The sequence below is a fragment of the Geotrypetes seraphini genome, chromosome 4 (assembly GCF_902459505.1).
Source record: "Geotrypetes seraphini chromosome 4, aGeoSer1.1, whole genome shotgun sequence".
NCBI classification, from domain to species: domain Eukaryota; kingdom Metazoa; phylum Chordata; class Amphibia; order Gymnophiona; family Dermophiidae; genus Geotrypetes; species Geotrypetes seraphini.
Window position 1 is genome coordinate 289,871,849 of NC_047087.1, and position 21,675 is coordinate 289,893,523.

Consider the following 21,675-nt stretch of genomic DNA (forward strand, 5'->3'; position numbering starts at 1 on the left):
GGTTTTTCTGTAGTCCAGCCTGTAGAAAATGCAAGGATCACCAGAATTAGAGCCTCAAAAGGCTCCACATTATCTTTAGCAAACCAGAACTGAAAAGCCTTCCAGGCCTTAGTGTAGGCTGCAACAGTTGAAGGTTTTTTAGCTTGGAGGAAAGTAGAAATGACTACCTCCGAATATCCTCTGTGGGGACCACTGGGAGAGGAGGGAATCCTATATAGTCGCATATTCACTCTCACCCAGGGAGCAACTTCCAAGGTGGCTGCCATCGAGCCCAGGAACTGAAGGTAATGGCAGATAGTAGAGTTTGTATCACTAGATATGCAATATACTTCCAGAGTTTCTGTTTGTGTGGCTTGGAAAGAAAGATGCAGCCCTTCGACGTGTTGAAGCGGACTCCCAAATACTCCAAGCATTGGGTCGGTTCTAGATAATTCTCCCTGAAGTTAACTATCCAGCCCAGATCCTGCTCTCCCTCCAACTTTGATGGGGCTCTAACCAGCCAACTGTCCAAGATGAGTGCACCTGGATTCCCATCCTGTGGAAGTGAGCTGCAACTGCCACCTTGAGGACTGTGCGTGGAGTCATTGCTCACCCAAAGGGTAGAGCCACAAACTGGAAATGCCTTTGCACGGCATGATGTCTCAGATAACTTGTGTGGGCTGGAAAAATGGGTATATGAATGTAAGCATCCATCAGATCTAGGGAGGCTAGAAATTCACCCTGTGCTGCAATTACTGACTGGACCAACTCCTTGTGGAAGTGAGGTACTTTCAGGGCTGCATTTACCAATTTCAGGTCTAGAATTGGTCTCCAGTCTTCGTTGCCTTTTTTTGGGTACTGTGAAGAATATAGAGTATCAGCCAGAGCCCGATTTTTCATTGGGGACTAGTTTTATGGCTTGAATATCTAATAGACTTTGCACCGTTGCTTGGACCCTGGCCTCCTTTTCTGGCTGGAGAATCCACAAACAGAACTGGAGAAGGGCGAAAGAATTCTATCTTTTGACCCTTTCAAATGAGAACTAGACCCCTTCGCTCCAAGGAAATTTGATTCCTTGCCCTCCATAATACCAACAGCCTCCCACCCATGTGCAAGTGTGTGGCTGCTGCCTTGACGACATTGTGCCTTTTTGAAGACAGGGCTGAAACAAAACCCTGAGGGTTTCTGGTGTCAGGAGCTGCCAATTCAGGAAAAAAAATTTTGATTCAGCCTATTGAATCGATTTTTCGATTCGATTTTCCTGCCCAATTGAGTGTTTTTTTCAAACATCCTGGAGGGTTTATTTTATAGCCTCTTCACCCCCTTTGCCTTCTCCTAACCACACTGGCGCTGTGGTGTAAACAAAATAAACAAAAAAGACTTTTCCTCTCTCTGTTAAATCCTAGCTCACGTTTGCGGTCTAACACCAGCTCTGGCAGGATACACGTTTCAAATCTGACATACTGTAATCTCAAAACAGAAAATAAAATTATTTTTTCTACCTTTTGTTTTCCGGTCATTATTCAAATCTTGTTGGTCCCAGGCTCTGGTTGTCTTCTGATAATTTGCTTGCCAGGTCTCCTTCTTTCTCCGTGCTAACCATCCATCTTCTATCTCTCTCCTCCCCTTCCATTTCTCTTCCCTCCCCTGAAGGTCTTTCCTTTTTTTCGTCTCCATCCATAGATCCACATTTTCTCAACTACCCCTTCATCCAGCATCTCTCCTCCTTCCCCACCACCCCAGGGTCCACCATCTCTCCATTTCTTTTCCCACCTACCCTCCTATCCAGTATCACTATCCCATCCTCCACACCATCCCTTGTGTCCAACTTCTCTCCCTTTCTGTTCCTTCCCTCCCTAAATCCCATTGTCCATCATCTCTCTCCCTCTCCTCTGTTTTTAGACCCAAAGTTAAAAAAAATTCAGGAAAGGGGTTTTGGAGGTTGAGGACCCTATCTCTGGCCACAGAAACCTTTAAAAAAAAAAATTTGATACCCCCCTCCCTGATTTTTCCCATAGGGAATAATGGGCTGTACTCATGTACTCATTCTGCTGTGCTGTTGCCTGCCTGTGTCAGCTTTCTTTGCAGCCTGACTGCATAGAAAAGATTTTCTGCTTCAATTCCTATCAGAAGTGATCCGAAGATCTTTGGGCTGCCAGTCAGTCCAGCATCGACTGTAAGCTCAACCCCCCATGGATCCTCGCGTTGCAATGGGGGGGAGTGAAAAATGCAGCCAGCTCCCTGAAGCTCAAAGGGACTAACACAGGGGGCCTGCAGCCTGTGGTAAAGCCTCTCATAAATCAGAAAGCGAGCTAGTTCCAGGAGGAATGGTCTGCGAGCTTCCAAAATGCACAAAGCAGGCTGACTCAACAGGTACACTTGGGGGGGGGGGGGGTTGCCTTGCAAGCTGCATACCGCTATTGCAGAATTTGCGTCCTCTCCCAGGCAGAGTTTTCCCATATTGGGAATCTCTGGGCACCTGCTATAAGCCTCACAAAATGGATAAAAAAATACCTGAAAAAAATAAAACCAAACAGATTAGAACACACCTTCTCAGTTCACTTACATAAGGAAAAACTGAAGAGGGCATTATATTCCACTGGTGAAGGAGGAGCTGAGAAATGTGATTGACATCATTCTGCAAGCAGCTCATGACCAGAGGTACCGTATTTTCGCGGATATAACGCGCACCATTGTAAAACGCGCACAGGGGTATAGCGCGCAGAAATCACGATGATATGTACAAAAACTTTTCTATACCGCGCTCAGGCATATAACGCGCATGCTGCCCGACTCTCCTCTGGCCACCCCGACTCTCCTTTCGCTCTCCCCGACTCTCCTCTGGCCACCCCGACTCTCCTTTCGCCCTCCCCGACTCTCATCTGGTTGCCCCGACTCACCCTGACTTTCGGTGCACTGCCCCGACTCTCCTCTGGTTGCCCCGACTCACCCTGCCTTTCGGTGCACTGCCCCGACTCTCCTCTGGGTGCCCCGACTCACCGTTCACCCGCCCTGACTTTCGGTGCACTGCCCCGCCTCTCCGTGCCTGTCCCCCTTGAAGTCCTGTCCCCCCTTGAAGGTCTGCCTGTCCCCCTTGAAGATCTGCCTGTCCCCCCTTGAAGTCCTGTCCCCATCCTGAAAGCCTGATGCCCCCCCTCGACGTCCGATTCTTCTCCCCCCTCGGCAGGACCACTCGCACCCCCACCCCGAAGAACCGCCGACTCCCCGACAATATTGGGCCAGGAGGGAGCCCATATCCTCCTGGCCACGGCGACCCCCTAACCCCACCCCGCACTACATTACGGGCAGGAGGGATCCCAGGCCCTCCTGCCCTCGACGCAAACCCCCTCCCCCCAACGACCGCCCCCCCCCCAAGAACCTCCGCCCGTCCCCCAGCCGACCCGCGACCCCCCTGGCCGACCCCCACGACACCCCCACCCGCCTTCCCCGTACTTTGTGTAGTTGGGCCAGAAGGGAGCCCAAACCCTCCTGGCCACGGCGACCCCCTAACCCCACCCCGCACTACATTACGGGCAGGAGGGATCCCAGGCCCTCCTGCCCTCGACGCAAACCCCCCTCCCTCCAACGACCGCCCCCCCCCCAAGAACCTCCGACCGACCCGCGACCCCCCTGGCCGACCCCCCCACCCCCCTTCCCCGTACCTTTGGAAGTTGGCCGGACAGACGGGAGCCAAACCCGCCTGTCCGGCAGGCAGCCAACGAAGGAATGAGGCCGGATTGGCCCATCCGTCCTAAAGCTCCGCCTACTGGTGGGGCCTAAGGCGCGTGGGCCAATCAGAATAGGCCCTGGAGCCTTAGGTCCCACCTGGGGGCGCGGCCTGAGGCACATGGGCCAAACCCGACCATGTGTCTCAGGCCGCGCCCCCAGGTGGGACCTAAGGCTCCAGGGCCTATTCTGATTGGCCCACGCGCCTTAGGCCCCACCAGTAGGCGGAGCTTTAGGACGGATGGGCCAATCCGGCCTCATTCCTTCGTTGGCTGCCTGCCGGACAGGCGGGTTTGGCTCCCGTCTGTCCGGCCAACTTCCAAAGGTACGGGGAAGGGGGGTGGGGGGGTCGGCCAGGGGGGTCGCGGGTCGGTCGGAGGTTCTTGGGGGGGGGGCGGTCGTTGGAGGGAGGGGGGTTTGCGTCGAGGGCAGGAGGGCCTGGGATCCCTCCTGCCCGTAATGTAGTGCGGGGTGGGGTTAGGGGGTCGCCGTGGCCAGGAGGGTTTGGGCTCCCTTCTGGCCCAACTACACAAAGTACGGGGAAGGCGGGTGGGGGTGTCGTGGGGGTCGGCCAGGGGGGTCGCGGGTCGGCTGGGGGACGGGCGGAGGTTCTTGGGGGGGGGGGCGGGCGTTGGGGGGGGGGGGTTTGCGTCGGGGGCAGGAGGGCCTGGGATCCCTCCTGCCCGTAATGTAGTGCGGGGTGGGGTTAGGGGGTCGCCGTGGCCAGGAGGGTTTGGGCTCCTTCCTGGCCCGATATTGTTGGGGAGTCGGCGGTCCTTCGGGGTGAGGGTGCGAGTGGTCCTGCCGGGGGGGGGATGTATCGGACGTCGGGGAGTCGGCCGGGCAAGAGGGCTTGGGCTCCCTCTTGCTCCGATCGTGGATGCGGGTGCGGGTGGGAGCGCGTGCGAGCGGTCGTTCGGAGTGGGGGTGCGAGCGGTCCTGCTGGGGGGGTGAATCGGGCGTCGGGCGGGGTGGGAACTATGTTTAAAAACTTTTCTATACCGCGCTCAGGCATATAACGCGCGAGGGGTATGCGCGGTACGTAAAATCACGTATAACGCGCGCGTTATATCCGCGAAAATACGGTAATTCACCTATAGACTCCTATGTCCTTACTTCAGAATTTTGACTATTAGTGCTTTACCATAAAATTAGTTTTATCAAAGAAAAATGCATGACACTTGCATGTATTTGATACATTCCAACTCATCCAGAAGCACAAATAACTTAAAATACTTCCATTGTTCCTTTTGGATTTCAACAAATGTAGCATATTATAGTTTCATATATTCTTAGATAATTTGGGCTACTCAGAAACAGCTATATGTTTCAGATTTCTGCCCTTATATATTTTAATAACATTATATCCACTCAATGGAAAGCATAAGCTAGCACCGTTATCATGTTTATTAAATATTCTTGTAAAGCTTTCCAGAAGACATCATCTATGGGACACTCATGGAATTACAAAATTACATATAAAGGACTCAACCCAGAGAAGAAAAGTTCTAATAAATTGGAACCTTTGTGTTAACAGAGCAACTTCAAACTCGCTAGTAAAACTTTTCGCCTTGAGGGTTATTAGGCTTCTACACAGATAATTATACTTCAGGATAATGAGCTGTCCAACTGGCTGATTCAGCAGGTCATTTCAACAAATCTCCACTACTGAAGTGGCACTAAACATTCAGCACCGATGGCGCAGGAACAGCAAGAGCTAAAACATGCTTTCTCACCATCCTCTTCGCTCTGCCAGCCCTCTCCAAAGAGAATCAGTCCTGACCATCCTCTCGATTAGTTTTTTCCACAACATGCCATCTGACGTCACACGGTACCACTCCTTGCACACTAGTTCTGCAGAACACAGTGATTTGGCATCTAGGTACGACAGAATGTTCTCAGCAATGTGGTCCAAACCCCGAGCTGACAGAAAGAAGTGCACTTGTCATTTAGAAGACGAGGAAGGACTTTTAAATCCCAATGTTAAAGGCACATCATACAATCCATAATGCAAAAGAGCATAAATATAGTACATACAAAAAAGTGCATTCTTTCTACATTTATACTTTCAAATGTGCTCTCGCATTGTGTTTTCATCAACTTAAAATTGTTGGAATGTTTGTTGTCCAAAAGCAACTTTTTAGCATAAGACCAAGAAGGAACTGCACCATCCAATAGTACCATTTGTCAGGTCACTGTGAAATTTCAGTACACACAGGCCTTGATAAGATTGCTAAAAATATATACTATTGAAGATGAATTGCTAGTTCCAGGTGCAAAATCTTCCAAACAACAAAATTTTTAAAAAAAGAAAAAAGAATTGAAGCGTGTCCTCCAATGTATTTCTGATGCTGAGATATACAGGTACATCATACCTAAATAGTAGCCAGCCTACTTAATTTGTATGATATTGATCTGAATGCAATATTAAACTAGATGGAAAAAAATTAGTTTTACATGGGTTAGCTTATTCTGACTACAATCAGAATATTTGAATATTACCTTAGCAGAAAATAAGCATTACACAGATATTCAAGTTCATTCTTATCCATATATATTTCAGTGCAAGAAAAACCATCTCCTTTGTCACCATTTCAGAACGATGACTTTCCTCTGCAGCTTTGGGGTTAACAAATAATAGTAATGACCTCTTAGAATTCAGAATAAAACTAATCAATTTAAACCAGCTGAAACCCACAAGACTATTTTGAAATACCACTTTCCTCCTTCCCCACCTCCTCCATTTTTCCCTCCCTCCTTCCCCACCTCCTCCATTTTTCCCTCCCTTTCCTTATCTTCCTCATCCCTCTTACTCCCGTCTCTCCTTACTTCTTTTCCCTTCACTTTAACCCTCTCTTGCCTCTTTCATTTTCCTTCACTATCATTACAAAAGCAAGCTCTACCACCTCAGTCTCATTTGCCTGTGCCACATTTGTGGCCTTCCGTCTTTCCAGCCTTCTCACCATGAGCTCAGCCTTCTGCTGCCAATCATGTACTACATCACAGCCATACATGTCTCTGTGACTATCACTGCTTACTGACAACCAGAAGAGTAGTAAAAATATGGAGCAAGTTTGCAACCCTAATGAAAGAGGGTAAACTTGGAAAAAGCAGAAAACATTGAAAATATAAAGGGAAAAGTAACCTTAATGAAGCAGAAACCTATGGTTAGAGCAGCAGTTTGAGAACCAGGGAAGGCAAGGTTCAAATATCACTTCTTCTACTAACAGCCTTTATGATTCTGGGCAATTCTTTTAACCCTCCATTACCTCAGATACTCATAAGAACATAAGAATAGACTTACTGAGTCAGACCAATGGTCAATCTAGCCCAGTAGCCCATCCTCACAGTGGCTAATCCAGGTCACTAGTACCTGGCCAAAACCCAAAAGAGTAGCAACATTCCATGTTACCGATCAAGGGCAAGCAGTGGCTTCTTCCATGTCTGTCTCAATAACAGACTACATGAACTTTCCCTCCAGGAATTTGTCCAAACCTTTCTTAAAACGAGCTACGCTATCCACTCTTACCACAACCTCTGGCAACGCCTTCCAGAGCTTAACTATTCTCCGAGTGAAAAAATATTTCCTCCTTAGGTTTTAAAAGTATTTCCCTGTAACTTCATTGAGTGTCCCCTAGTCTGTGTAATTTTTGGCGGAGTGAAAAATTGATCCACTTGTACCAGTTCTACTCCACTCAGGATTTTGTAGACTTCAATCATATTTCCCCTCAGTTGTCTCTTTTCCAAGCTGAAGAGTCCTAATCTTTTTAGTTTTTCCTTGTAATAGATAATTCAGTGTTTGAGAGGACTTACAATGTAATTCACCTTGAATTCAGATCTGGAAAGGCTAGTAATCAAATCTAAAATTCAATTATTTTTGAAAAGTACTAAAGAAAGGGAATTCTGAGTAAAGATATAACTACCATTGAGCTAGCCCAGCAAAAAACTGACCCTCTATTGGTAGGCACTATCTGCTGCTCAACCAGCTCTACTTGAGGGGGTGGTGGAAAAACAAAGACTACCTCACCCCCAAAATAATGAGGCAGAGCACAGGATATAAGGCACTTACCTCTCTCTAGCTGTGCTGCTACAACAAACTCCCAATCAGTCCTTAAACTTTCTCCTATGCAACTCAACAGAAAGAAAAGCACAAAAGCCTCTCATTCTTTGCTGCTGCAGGGCCAATGTCTCATGATAACCATGAGATTTTGTGGCTCTTATCAGTAGACTTCATCCTCACAGCAGCGTGAGGCATAAAACTGTCTGCCTGAACTAAGCTATTACTAAGATAGACTTGGGAAAAATCCACTGCTTATTCCTAGGATAAGCAGAATAAAATCTGTTTTGCTGTTTGGGATCTTGCCAGGCACTTGTGATCTGGGTTAGCCATTGTTGGAAACAGGATACTGTGCTTGATGGAGCTTTGGTCTGTCCCAGTATGGCAGCGCTTATGCTATATTCTTATGTTTACAAGATAAGTTTTCACTTTACTAACAGTCTTTTCAGAGACGTTGGAATGTGTTTAATTTTGCATTGCAGAGGGCACTTTAAGTTAGAAATTTAATTTCCAGTATGTATTTTTCTGCCTGTGATTTTATTATCTATAAATTTCTATTTAAGAATAGAGGTAGAGTTCTGAGGCTTTTTCCTCCTGTTTGAGTTTCATAGTAATAAGTGTCAGTGAGTGCATTATTATTTTTTTGATATTTGAAGACTATTACCGTATACACTCGAATATAAGACAATCTGAATATCAGTCGAAGTACCCTTTCCCCCAAAAAAGGAGGAAAAAAGGTTAACTCGAATATAAGCCCGGGGGGGGGGGGGGGGGGTAATATTCATGTGCCCTGCCAGAATCTGCATCCAACCCCCCTCACTCCCTGCCAGGCTCTGCACCTTGTCCTACCTCCTGCACTATACCCTGTCCCCCTCTCCCCCGATGTCCTGCAGGCTTCCACAGTGCCTGCCGTTATGACCTGGTGGTTCAGTGGTAGGCCAGGACAGGAAGGATCCCTCCCGTCTCCGACAATTTTTTTACTTCTCTCCTGCCTCCCCCTGCTTGTCTTTTTGAATCCCTGGTGGTCCAGTGGTGTACTGGGCCTTCCATGCTCCTGCCCTGTGCTGAGCCCTTCCCTGAATGGCTGCCTCGAGTTTTTACAACCCAGCGGTGGACTGGGCATGCAAGCTATAGGCAGTACAGCCAGCTTCCTGAAGGCCTGATGCTGACATCTCAAAACTGTGTTTCAGCAAGGACTGATGCTTGCGATCTTGCATATCTTTCTGCACTATACTGCCCTCAACCAGATGGTTGTTTCCTTAGTATTACCAAGGTGCCCACCTTTAGCAACTTTAGCTTCTATTTAAGGACCAATAATGGGCAGAACTTACCAGTGGTCCTGCCCATTCTGAGATCAGCCTTTGAAGTCTCCCTCTCTGCTGTGAAGATTGCTTAATTACCTTGTGTACCAGAAAAAAATTCAGTGGGCTTATGGATACTTTCCAAAATTTAATCCTCTATAGAATCTGACTGATGCAGAGGGGAATTCAAAATACTCAAGAGATTCCAATGCCTGTGAAATCATTTCTGCTAAATCTTCCCTCTGTAAGAGTTGGATAAATATAAGGATTTCCCCTCTGCAATGGGAAGCCCACTCTCCTCCAGGGAGACTGCTATTGATGATCGTCTGCCCAACTTTTCTTGATTGGCTCCATGGTGGATTTGATTTAAATCAATAGTCAGAAAGACTTGATTTAAATCATGGTTTTCTACAGAAAGATTTTTGCAGTGAAGCAGCAGCATGTTATCTCTGCAGACAGAAATTCACAGTTTTGAGAAATGCAAAACCAAGCATTTGTGATATCCTCTAAATAAAAAATTGCCTGTAACATTATGAATGGATTAATGGAATTCATTTAACCAAAAATTTAAACATTGCATAATATACAGCCTCATGCTACATAATTAAAAACTAATCCTTATTTCACTATGACTAACTTTTGGACTATAATGTATCTTAAATAGAAAACTATCTGTATATAGTTTTTTCCTCAAAAATGCATTTTAAACAAACCAATTTAAAATCAAAATTCTGATTTTTTTTTAATCATTGATTTTTATCCACTCTGATTGGCTCACAATGCCCTTTTTAGGAATATTCCCTTGTATCTGTCATCTTGTAGCCCATCTAGCCATCTTTGCTTTTCCAATGAGCTTCTTCTCTCCTTACCACCATTATCTTGAGTCTACATGCTATTCTGCCTCCTACTTGGAATTCAATACCTCATGAATTGAGATCAGAATGATCTTGCATTAAATTTAAAGTTGCCCTTAAATCCCACTTCTTTAGTATGGCATTTATGGACCTGTTCTAGTTGTAGCACCTACTACTTGGGTTTCTGGTAGACTACTAATTGTGCCTCTGTCTTGTCTATTCTATCCTATCTAAATAAAGAAGTTCCTGTTTTGTCATTTATCTTTATCTTATTTTCATTTTATTATTTTATTTCTTATTGAACATTTTCTATTTTCCAAACCAGTTTTGTATATGTTTACTAAAGCTGGTACTTGTATATCAAGCCTAAATAAACCACAAACACACTAGCTGCACTAAAATGCTTAGAACCCATACCAGACATCAAAGATTGTACCTCCTATTATTTATCTTTCAAATCCCCTCCATATAACCAAGTTGCTCTTGGATGCCCATATACCCTATAGGTCCCTGCTTGAACAAATAGGTCTTATGCAGAGAAGAGAAAGAGGGAAAAGGACATTATCTGAGAGGAGAAGAGTAGAAGACATATCTTTGGGTAAGTATACATTATTTTGCTCTGAGCTTTGATAGGTTTGGGGAGAAAAGCTAAATTGTAGGTTCCCTTTTATAGACAGTTTAGATCAGGGGTGTCCAACCTTTTGGCTTCCCTGGGCCGCATTGGCCGAAAATTTTTTTTCTGGGGTCACACAAACGCACAAACGCTGCAGCAAGACAGAGGAGGGAGCTGGCAAGACGGCAAACACCCGGGGGCAGCAGAGGAAAACACTGCATTGCCCTTGACCGGGGCTGCACAAAATACTTCATGGGGCTGCATGGGGCCCTCGGGCCGGCTATAGATCTTAAAAGAGCAAACTTTACTAGCTAGTCTCCATAGAATAATAGCCTTTTATAGTTCTATAGTTTTGTAAACTTGAACCTTCTGCTGGAGATAGTTTCTGCCCTCCCCTCTCCCTCCCACCCCTAGCTCATTTCTTTACTTATAGTTTTAGGGCTCCTTTTACAAAGGTGCGCTAGGGGCTTAATGCACGGAATAGCGCATGCTAAATTGCCGTGTGCGCTAGCCGCTGCTGTCTCCTTTTGTGCAGGCGGTAGATTTTCAGCTTGCACGTGTTATAGTGTGTGCTAAACCAGTGCGTGCGATAAAAACACTAGCGCACCTTCATAAAAGGAGCCCTTAGTTTATTGTCAATTATTCCAATTAGGACTATAGGAGAACTCTTTATATTTCATTACCTGCTAAGAATCAAACACTAAATAAGCATACAATATAACCCTAGGATTATCTAAGAAACAAACGCTAAAAAAAGCATCTACTATAATAAAACCCTAAGCGCGCATGCGCACTGTTACCTGCGTGTTCCGTTTTCCGTGAGCTGTAGGTCCCCGCCGGCAAGAGTACACATGCACGCTTTTGCTCCCTCCCTCCCTGTAAGTTCGTCGCCGTCGTCACCCCCTCTCCCCCCCGTGCGCCCTTTCCTGGCGCACACGAACCCCCATTGACCCTGCCACCGTGAGACGCACAAACCTCCCGGCTCCAGTAATGGCCGCATCACACTAAAGACGCTGCTTCGCTGCCTTCCCATGCTCTGATTTCCTCTGCCGCATCTCTGATGACATCATCAGAGACGCCGGCAGAGGAAATCAGAGCATGGGAAGGCCGCGAAGAAGCGTTTTTAGTGTGAAGCGGTCGCTGCTGGAGCCAATAGGTTTGACGGTCGTTTCGCGGTGGGAAGATCAGTGGGGTCGGCTGCACGGCGGCGATAGTGGCGGAGGGGAGAGGGTTCTACTGCACAGGGGGATGGCTGGCAGGCAGGTTGGCTTCGGAGGGTGCGGGAGGGACAAAGTATGGAAGGCAGTGAGGGGGAGCAGGAGGTGCTGCTGGACCGGGGGAGCAGGGAAGAGGTGCTGCTGGACCGGGGGAGCAGGGAAAGGGTGCTGCTGGGCCAGGGGAGCAGGGAAGAGGTGCTGATGGGCCAGGGGATCAGGGAAGGGGGGAGCAAGGGGGAGCAGGGAAGAGGTGCTGCTGGATAGGGAGAGTAGGGAAGAGGGACAGGGGGAGCACAGAAGAGGTGCTGCTGGACCGGGGGAGCAGGGAAGAGGGACAGGGGGAACACCGAAGAGGTGCTGCTGCACAGGGAAGTGGGTTGGCGGAAGGAAATGCTGCTGCTGCACAGGAAAATGGAGGGGGAGGGTATGCTTCTGCTGCTACTGCACAGGAAAGTGGAGTGGGGAGGAAAATGCTGCTGGTGAGAAAATGGGGCTGGGGCTGAAAGGGAAAAGCTGGGAAAAGGGGGCTGGGGGGGGTGTGTAAAAATGGGTTTGGAGCTGGGGCTGAAAATAGGGGACATGTGAGGGAAGGAGGCTTTACTAGCACCCGTTAATGTAACGGGATTAAACACAAGTATAATATAATCCTAAGGCTTTCTATACTAGTCTAATATATTCCTAGTTGCTTAATAAGATTTAATTAATTAATCAACTCAATAATAAGATGCAGACAGTAGTCCAGTAGCAAGAGGGGTGCTAGCTAGTCTTTTGCACTGAGTGTCACATGTATGATTTTCTCCCGGTTGGCGAGAAGTTATATGTATGTGCTTGCTGCAAAGAGCTCCTAGCTCTCAGAAAACAAGTACGTTTCCTTGAGGCTAGAGTAGCAGTCTTGGAGGATCTGAGGGAGACAGAAGTATATAGAGGAGACCTACAGGAATGTTGTAGAGAAGTCTCATCTCCAGTCTGGTAGCCCCTGTGCTACCTTGGAGGAGAGAGGTCTCCTAGAAGGAGAGCATCACCCTGGTGTAGGAAATAATCCTGTAGCTAGGACCTGCTCACCAGGGGATGCAATATCCTTTCAAACTGAGGATGTGTCTCCAGGGTCTTCTGCCCAGGAAGGCAGGGTTAGAACAGTTATTGTAGTTGGCAATTCGATCATTAGACATGTAGATAGCTGGCTGGTGGGTGTGAGGATCACCTGGTCACTTGTCTGCCTGGTGCAAAGGTGGCGGACCTCACGCGTCACTTAGATAGGATTTTAGATAGTGCTGGGGAGGAGCCAGCTGTCTTGGTACACATAGGTACCAATGACATAGGAAAATGTGGGAGGGAGGTTCTGGAAGCCAAATTTAGGCTCTTAGGTAGAAAGCTGAAATCCAGATCCTCCAGGATAGCATTTTCATAAATGCTCCCAGTTCCACACGCAGGACCCCTCTTGGGTGTGCTTCTTTAATGTTTTGCACGTGAAATAGTCTGTGGATTCTGGATATGAGGCAGGAAGATTCAATCCCTGACACAGCTTGGCGAAACAATGATTTCACCGTCAGGTGCAAGTGGCTGCAGCATTCAGGTTTGGTAATACACAGCGGATGTGTTTGAGGAGTCCCACATACATGACTGTAGCTAAGTGAGATATTTCTTTCCTTTGTTCACATGCTTGTGAAAGCTGCGGCACTGGTGACGCTCTTCCAGTCTGAGTATTGTCCATTTACCCCCACTCTCTGTTTTCTGTGCTCCAGCCAGTTTTTAATCCACGTGAGTATTTCACCCTCTATTCCATGGCTCGCAATTTTCCGAAGTAGTCGTTCATGTGGAACCTTGCCAAACGCCTTCTGAAAATCCAGATATACAATGTCGATCGGGTCGCCCTTGTCTATCTGCCTGTTTACTCCCTCGAAGAAGTGCAGCAAGTTTGTCAAACAAGATCTGCCTTTGCTGAAACCGTGCTGGCTGGTCCTCATAAGACCGTGTCCGTCAAGGTGATCAATGATGCAGTCCTTTATCAGTGCCTCCACCATCTTTCCTGGTACCGAGGTCAGACTCACCGTTCTGTAGTTTCCTTGGTCTCCCCTCGAACCTTTTTTGAAGATCGGCGTAACATTCGCCACCTTCCAGTCCTCCGGAATTTTTCCCGATTTGATCGACAGTTGGCTATTAGCTGAAGCAGTTCAGCTATAGTCCCTTTCAGTTCCTTTATGACCCTCGGATGGATACAGTCTGGTCCCGGGGATTTATTGTTTTTAAGCCTATCAATCTGCCTGCATACTTCTTCTAGACTGACCGTTAACCCTGTCAGTTTCCCGTTTTCATTTCCAGCATATAGCCTGATGGGTTCTGGTATGCTGTGTATACCCTCTTTGGTAAATACAGACGCAAAAAATGTGTTCAGTTTGTCAGCGATTGCTTTGTCCTCCTTTAGCGCTCCCTCTATTCCTTGGTCATCCAACGGTCCCACCGCTTCCTTCGTGGGTCGTTTCCCCTTAATATATCGAAAGAACGACTTGACGTTTTTCGCCTCCTTGGCTATTTTCTCCTCATAGTCTCTTTTGGCCCCTTTTACCGCCTTTTGGCACCTGCGTTGATGTGCTTATTCCAGTTTTCAACAGTTTTTGACCTTTTCCATTCTTTAAATGAAGTTATTTTTGTCTCTGATTGCTTCCTTTACCTCTACAGTGAGTCATGCCGGTTCTTTGTTCTTTTTCTTCTTGGATCCCTTGTTGATAGGCGGTATATATAGATTTTGCGCCTCAGTGACCGTATCCTGAAAAAGGGACCAAGCTTGTTCTAGTGTTTTTACATTGTTCATGCTCTTCTTAATCTTCTTCCCCACCATGTGTCTCATCCCTTCGTAATTCCCTTTTCGGAAGTTCAGTGCCGTGGCCGTTGTGCTGGACCGATGTTTTGCCCCTGCGTCCAGGTTGAAGCGGATCATATTGTGATCGCCGTTTCCCAACGTTCCTTCTACTTCTACACCTTGTGCCTGTCCTCGCAGTCCATTTAGTCCAGAATCGAGTTTCCTCTTGTATTTCCTTGACAAGTTGTTCCAGGAAGCAATCGCCTAAAGCATCTAGAACTTGGTCTCTCTAGCGCAGCCTGAGGTGCCTAGGTTCCAGTCTATCCCCGGATAGTTGAAGTCGCCCATGATAACTACATTGCCTCCCTTGCATTTGCGTTTAATCTCATCCGTCATTTCCCCATCAATTTCCTCGGACTGCCCTGGGGGTTGGTAGTAGATGCCGATCCTAGTTTCCGATCCATTTATTCTTGGAATTTTGACCCATAGAGACTCTAATTTATCCGTCTGGTGTGGCACATTCTCTCCAGTAGAGTCAATTCCGTCTTTGACGTATATGGCAATGCCTCCTCCTTTTTGAGTCATTCTGTCTCTGCGGTATAGTTTATATCCCGGTAACACCGTGTCCCATACATTTTCTTCAGTCCACCGTTTCCGTGATGCCGATGATGTCAACGTTATCCTTTTGTGTCACAGCTTCTAATTCACCTATCTTATTTCTAAGGCTCCTTGCGTTCGTGTACATACACTTGAGTTTGCAGTCTATTCCCTTCTTGCATGTCCTATCCTCTTGTGTCCCTTTTGGTCTGTTTTACTTGCAATCCGGTGAGCTTCCCCTCTATCTTCCTGTACGGTATCCTCCAGGTATAACGGTTCCCAAACCATCGACTCTCTCTCTCGGTCGACTGTCGGCTTTCCCCTTCTTCCTAGTTTAAAAGCCTCTCAACTTCTCTCTTGATGTTGCTTGCAAGTAGCCTCGTTCCGTCTCTGCTGAGATGGGAGTCCATCCTTCCTGAATAGTTTGCTCTTCCCCCAGAACGTCATCCAGTTGCGCACGAAGTGGAATCTTTCTTCCTCACACCAGCGCCGCATCCATGCGTTGACTGCTTGCAGTTCCATCTGTCTTCCTGTCTGCCCTGGGTACTGGCAGGATCTCTGAGAATGCTATCCTCTGTGTTCTGGTCTTCAGCTCCCTTCCTAGCATCCGGAACTGGTCCTTCAGTACTTCTCTGTTGTAGTTTCTGTTGCCCAAGTTGTTCATCCTCACATGGATCACTACTGCTGTATCTTCTCCTTCCACACTGCTGATGATCCTGCTGATGCAACTCACAATGTCTTCTACCTTGGCTCCCGGTAGGCAGGTCACCAGTGGAGGCTTTTTTTTCTTTTTTTACCAATGAAGCTGAACTGAGGTTTTTCTTCACTTTTCTCTGATTTGTCTTTGTGAATGTGTGTATGAGTATGCTAGTAGGAGGCCTAGCTGTGTTAGGGGGGCCCCTTCGGTTTCCATATAGGACATAGTAGGTATTTTTATTACACCAACACTGAGGTTAAATGCTACATCAGGGAGTGTTAGGGAGGTAAAATTTCCAGAAGTCATAAATGACTGCTTCTTGGAGCAACTGGTCCAGGACCCGACAAGAGGGTGAGCTATTTTAGATTTGGTCCTTATCAGCAAAGGTGGAAAGAGGAGGAAACGAGAACTGGTATTGTTAAAAGGTGAAGTGAAAGAGGCTATTAGAGTAAAAAAAAAAAAAAAAAAATCCTTTAAAGAATATAAAAAGGATCCGAATAAAGAAAATAAGAGGCCCAAGCACTGGAAAGTTAGATGCAAAGCATTGATAAAGAAAGCTAAGAAAGAATATGAAGAGAAGCTTGCAAAAGAGGCAAAAACTCATAACAAGCTTCTGACAAAAGTTCCTCATGAGAGGCTCCTGAGAAAATTAAAGAATCATGGGATAGGTGGCAAAGTTCAGTTGTGGATTAGGAATTGGTTATCGGATAGAAAACAGAGGGTAGGGTTAAATGGTAAGTTTTCTCAATGGAGAAGAGTAAACAGTGGAGTGCCACAGAGATCTGTACTGGGACCAGTGCTATTTAACTTATTTAAAAAATGATCTGGAAATTGGAACGACGAGTGAGGTGACTAAATTTGCAGATGATATTAAACTGTTCAAAGTTGTAAAAAATGTATGCGGATTTTGAAAAATTGCAGGCAGACCTTAGGAAATTGGAAGAATGGGCGTCCAAGTGGCAGATGAAATTTAATGTGGACAAATGCAAAGTGATACATGTTGGGAAGAATAACCCAAATCAAAGTTACCGGATGCTAGGGTCCACCTTTGGGATTAGCGCCCAAGAAAAGGATCTGGGTGTTATCATAGACAATACGATGAAACTTTCCGCCCAATGTGTGGCAGTGGCCAAAAAAGCAAATAAGATGCTAGTAATTATTAAAAAAGGGATGGTTAACAAGGCTAAGAATGTTACAATGCCTCTGTATTGCTCCATGGTATGACCTCACGTGGAGTATTGCGTTCAATTCTGGTCTCATCTCAAGAAAGAAAAGGTTCAAAGAAGAGTGACCAAGATGATAAATGGGATGGAACTCCTCTCATATGAGGAAAGACTAAAAAGATTAGGGCTCTTTAGCTTGGAAAAGAGACAACTAAGGGGAGATATGACTGAAGTCTACAAAATCCTGAGTGAAGTAGAACGGGTACAAGTGGATCGATTTTTCACTCTATCAAAAATTATACAGACTAGGGGACACTCAATGAAGTTACAGGGAAATACTTTTAAAACCAATAGGAGGAAATATTTTTTCAGTCAGAGAATAGTTAAGCTCTGGAATGCATTGCAGGTAAGAGCGGATAGTGTAGCTAGTTTTAAGAAAGGTTTGGAAAACTTTCTGGAGGAAAAGTCCATAGTCTGTTATTGAGGAAAACATAGGGGAAGCCACTGCTTACCCTGGATTGGAAGCATGAAATGTTGTTACTCTTTGGGTTTTGGCCAGGTACTAGTGACCTGAATTGGTCACCGTGAGAACTGGGCTTGATGGACCATTGGTCTGACCCAGTAAGGCTATTCTCATGTTCTTAGACTACTGCATATGCCTAGACTACTGCAATCTTCTTCTCACTGGCCTTCCGCTAAACCATCTCTGTCCCCTTCAATCTTATCAGAACTCTGCTGAATGCCTCATATTCTGTCAATGCTGCTATGACCACATTAACCCTCTCCTCAAGTCACTTCATTGGCTCCCTATCCATTTCCACTTAGAATTCAAACTCTTCTTACTTACCTACAAGTATATTTACCCCTCAGTATCTCTCCTCTCTCCCCACACTCCCACCCCCCCCTTGGGAACTCCACTCATCAGATAAGTCTCTCTTATCTGTACCCTTCTCCTCTACAGCCAAGTCCAGACTCCATCCCTTCTACCTGGAACAAACTGCCCGACTCTGGCAGTATTCAAATCCCTACTCAAAGCCTACTTCTTTGAAGATGCTTTCAATTCTAAACTCCAACCCACCTTCCAGGCCCCAATATCTGTCTTATCATTCCCTCTATAATTCCTTCACCTGAGCCCTGTGTATTGATGCATTTTGTTGTCCAGTTTGTCTATCTTGACTAGATTTTAAGCTCTTTTGAGCAGGGACTGTCTCTTCAATGTTTTGATGTATAGCTCTGCATATGTCTAGTAGAAATGATAAGTATTGGTAGAAGGATAAACTTGGGGAAGTCTTCCCCTAGCCTGTCCCAGTGTACATGATCCTGCAAGGGAAAGACTCCCGGGGTATCCTGTAGGGGGATCTCTAGACCCAACAGTGTCAACCTGGGCCAGTGCTTAAGTGGAGGTAAAACACTCAAAATGCCAAATCTCTAGGTAACAAAATGTCTGACTTGCTTGCACCTTTGTAAGAGGCCATGTGGTTCTGAACAGGCCCTGTAGAATTCTCAATCTTCCCTAATGTTTGCTGTCCAGTGGCTTCAACATCTTGGGAAAAACAGCCCCCAAGTTGTCCTGAAGTGTTGAAACATTTCCTGCAGTGTGTACAACACCTCTCGATGCACTTGGAAGATGTTTCCATTAAACTGCAATAGTTGTCATGTGGTAGGTTCAGCACAGCTCATCACAGAGACTTCTCAACAGTCAAAAACCTGAGCTTTGTAACATTGTCCTCAGCTGCTCTCTGGCTTAAAACAGGGAGAAAGGAAGCGAGCAGCAGGCCAAGCTCATGGTTCTCCTAGCTCACTGACCTCAATTAACCAGCATGCATGAGGAAGGAGAAAAAAGGGCACCAGAACTGTTGTGGTCTGCCTGGGAACCTGGACTATTCCAATAATTCCTAAAACTATGGACCTCTCTTCAACAAGGCTGCTGAACTGGGTGAGCGGTTCTTTAACGAGGTCCAGGAACACTTAAAAGATACATTGTCATGTCTGCTGTAGACAGAGAATAATTGGGAGCTTCTACTGCACAATACCTCTTATAAAGCAGAGATCACAGCTTATGTCTCTGTTTCCCTCTGCTGGCTCAGAGCCATACCCCATTCATTCTGAACTTGGTCTGGTGAAAGATAAAAGATTTAATGAAAAAATGTACAGTCATACATTTAGGGAATAGAAATTCAAAAGAGCAGTAAATAATGGAGGATAAAGTACTAAATAGCAAATAAGAGATGGGGGATCTGGTTAATCATTCCTGGTAACCTCTAAAGTTCACAAACAATGGGGTAAGATATGGAAGCAAATAAGCAGAATGATAGGAAATATAAGAAAAGCATGAACTATCAGAAAATTTAATAATAATAACTTTATTTCTCTATACCGCCACAATCTTGCGACTTCTAGGCGGTTTACATTCAAGAGAGCTGGACATTCAGCGAGTTACATTATGCAGATAGTTAGAGAAAATACAGAGTACATCAACTTTAAGAATGCGAAAGTATAAAGTGTACAGTACGCTAAGACAGTTTCGAGAGGACCTGTTAGGAAAAAGGTCGCAAATTATAAAAATACATTGAAAAATTACAATATACAGTTTAGGAAATTTTCAGAGGGGCATATTAGAAGATATGTCCCAAATTGCAAAATACGGTTTGATAAGGATTTCAGAGGAGGGGGGGGAGGGAGGGGGGTAAATTGGGAACGAGAAAAGAGAGAAATGTTCGGCAAGGAAATTATTTAGGTGATATATTTGTCGAATAAGGCAGTTTTTATGAGTTTTCTAAAAGCGTTGTAGATCAGTCTAGCTTTATTAATGTAGTCGTCTAGCCAGTATTGTTGTTTGCTTGGTATGCGAAAGTTCTGTCCAGAAAAGATTTGTATTTACAATTGGTAATGCTTGGGTGTGCAAAAAGGTAGCTATTTCTGGTTTGTCTGATAGGGCTGTAGAATGCGAAGTGAGTAGCTGTAGAATACGAAGTGAGTAGCTCTATATAACTCATAGGTATGATAAAGTTGTGTCAGATTTTATCAATCACATATCTGGGAGGTATGCAGGCAGAACATCAACAACCTAGGAGAGCTATTGGAATGGTGTACAGTTTACAATATGAAGTAAAACTTAGGAATCTCAACCGGAATAGTCTAATGCAGAGGAATGAGAATTAAGATATGAAAGATATTTAAAGGCTGTTAAGGAGTATAAATAATACACCAAAATAGCATTTTGGTAAGAAAGTTCTAGAAGACTGTGTGAGGCTAGAAGCTATAAAAGGAAGTATCACTTGATAGAAAGAGCAATAAAGGCAGAGTAGTCTCACAGCAGAAGTAGATGAGGCAAAGATGATATCAAATTTCAAAATGTACTCCAAGGATCCTCCATGACAGAAAAGCAAGGGTAAAGAATCAGATAGAAATGGCAGTAGATAAGAAATACTGGACAGTAGTTTTTTTTTTCCTGTGAATAACTTGTTTCCAACAACAACTCTGATGCAGATTTTTTTGTTTTTTTAATGGAAGGTTAAAACCTCATGCTTTAACCATGGTCCGAACTTTTGTCACGAAGGGCATTAAACACCCCCTCCTCCCATACTGCACAGGTTTTCAATTTCAGGAGGATCATCATTAGCTACTACCTCAGGCCTACCATTTCTAAGGATACATGATTGGGGTCAAAATACAACCCTGGAATTAATGCCTATCTTTTACTTTAAACGATGGAAAAGCACAATAACTATCTAGAAGAATTCAGCGTGTTTACTTGCAAGAATCCAGTAATAGACCAAACGGATGCAAAAACTAGCTAAGATAATGAACGTGCCTGTATGTTTATTTAGACTGAGAAGCGTTTTCTAAATAATAACAGTTGCTTTGCATTTCAATAGCACTGCAGGAAAATATAGAAGAAACTGGCTAAAAATGAAACAGCGGTGATCCAATAATCTGGTTAACACTCTAGTGGCTATATTACTGGATATACATAGGATTACAGTAGGGGGTTCTTTCTACACTGTTTAAACTAGATGGGCTTTTCCATTAAAATTCTCAACCACCCACTCAAGCCTAATCTACACTGAGGCCTCAGAGGAATAGATGCCTATAAAATAAGATGGTTGCACTAATAACCTCTCTGTGCTGCAGTTTTAATTCACAAGTGAGACAGCAACAGTCAGGAGGTTATTTCTCTTCTAGTCACATTTTAGATGCTTTTAACACAGTTGTAGTTCAATAGAGTCCTTCCTCAGGCAACAAAGTTTTACAAAACAAGAGAACAAGCATTCTGAAAATGCATCTCGTCCTTTACAAAAAAAATATCTATATACACAGACGCACACATATATACTGTGTGGGTGTGTAAATATATATATGATTGGCTTACTTATAATCCACCTTTTACAAGGCAAAGTACATCCATATATTCATAAATATACACAAATGACATTTCAATCTTTAACAAAAATTAAAATTGACAGCACCAGATTACATAACAGACTGACGTAACAACATTAAGATCACCAGACAACCCTCCTATTCCAAAATACTCATAGCTGAGCCGATAAAGTCATACTGTATATTTCATACAATAGAACAGATGATGTTTTAACAATGATTGTTTGTAAGTGATGTAGTTAATGTTAATCTGAATGAATATATTTAACACAATGTAATTTTGAAAATGAA

At 45.0% G+C, this 21,675-nt stretch overlaps 1 protein-coding gene across 25 annotated transcripts in view; it reads right to left on the minus strand.

Moving 5' to 3' along the window:
* Positions 1 to 21,675, minus strand: part of BTRC (beta-transducin repeat containing E3 ubiquitin protein ligase) — a 488,395-nt gene that overhangs the window by 113,760 nt on the left and 352,960 nt on the right. For all 25 annotated transcript variants that reach the window (XM_033943132.1, XM_033943124.1, XM_033943120.1 and 22 more), the window contains one exon: positions 5,442 to 5,628. In XM_033943132.1, the coding sequence (XP_033799023.1) occupies positions 5,442 to 5,628 (187 nt within the window). The remainder of the gene's footprint in view (positions 1 to 5,441; positions 5,629 to 21,675) is intronic.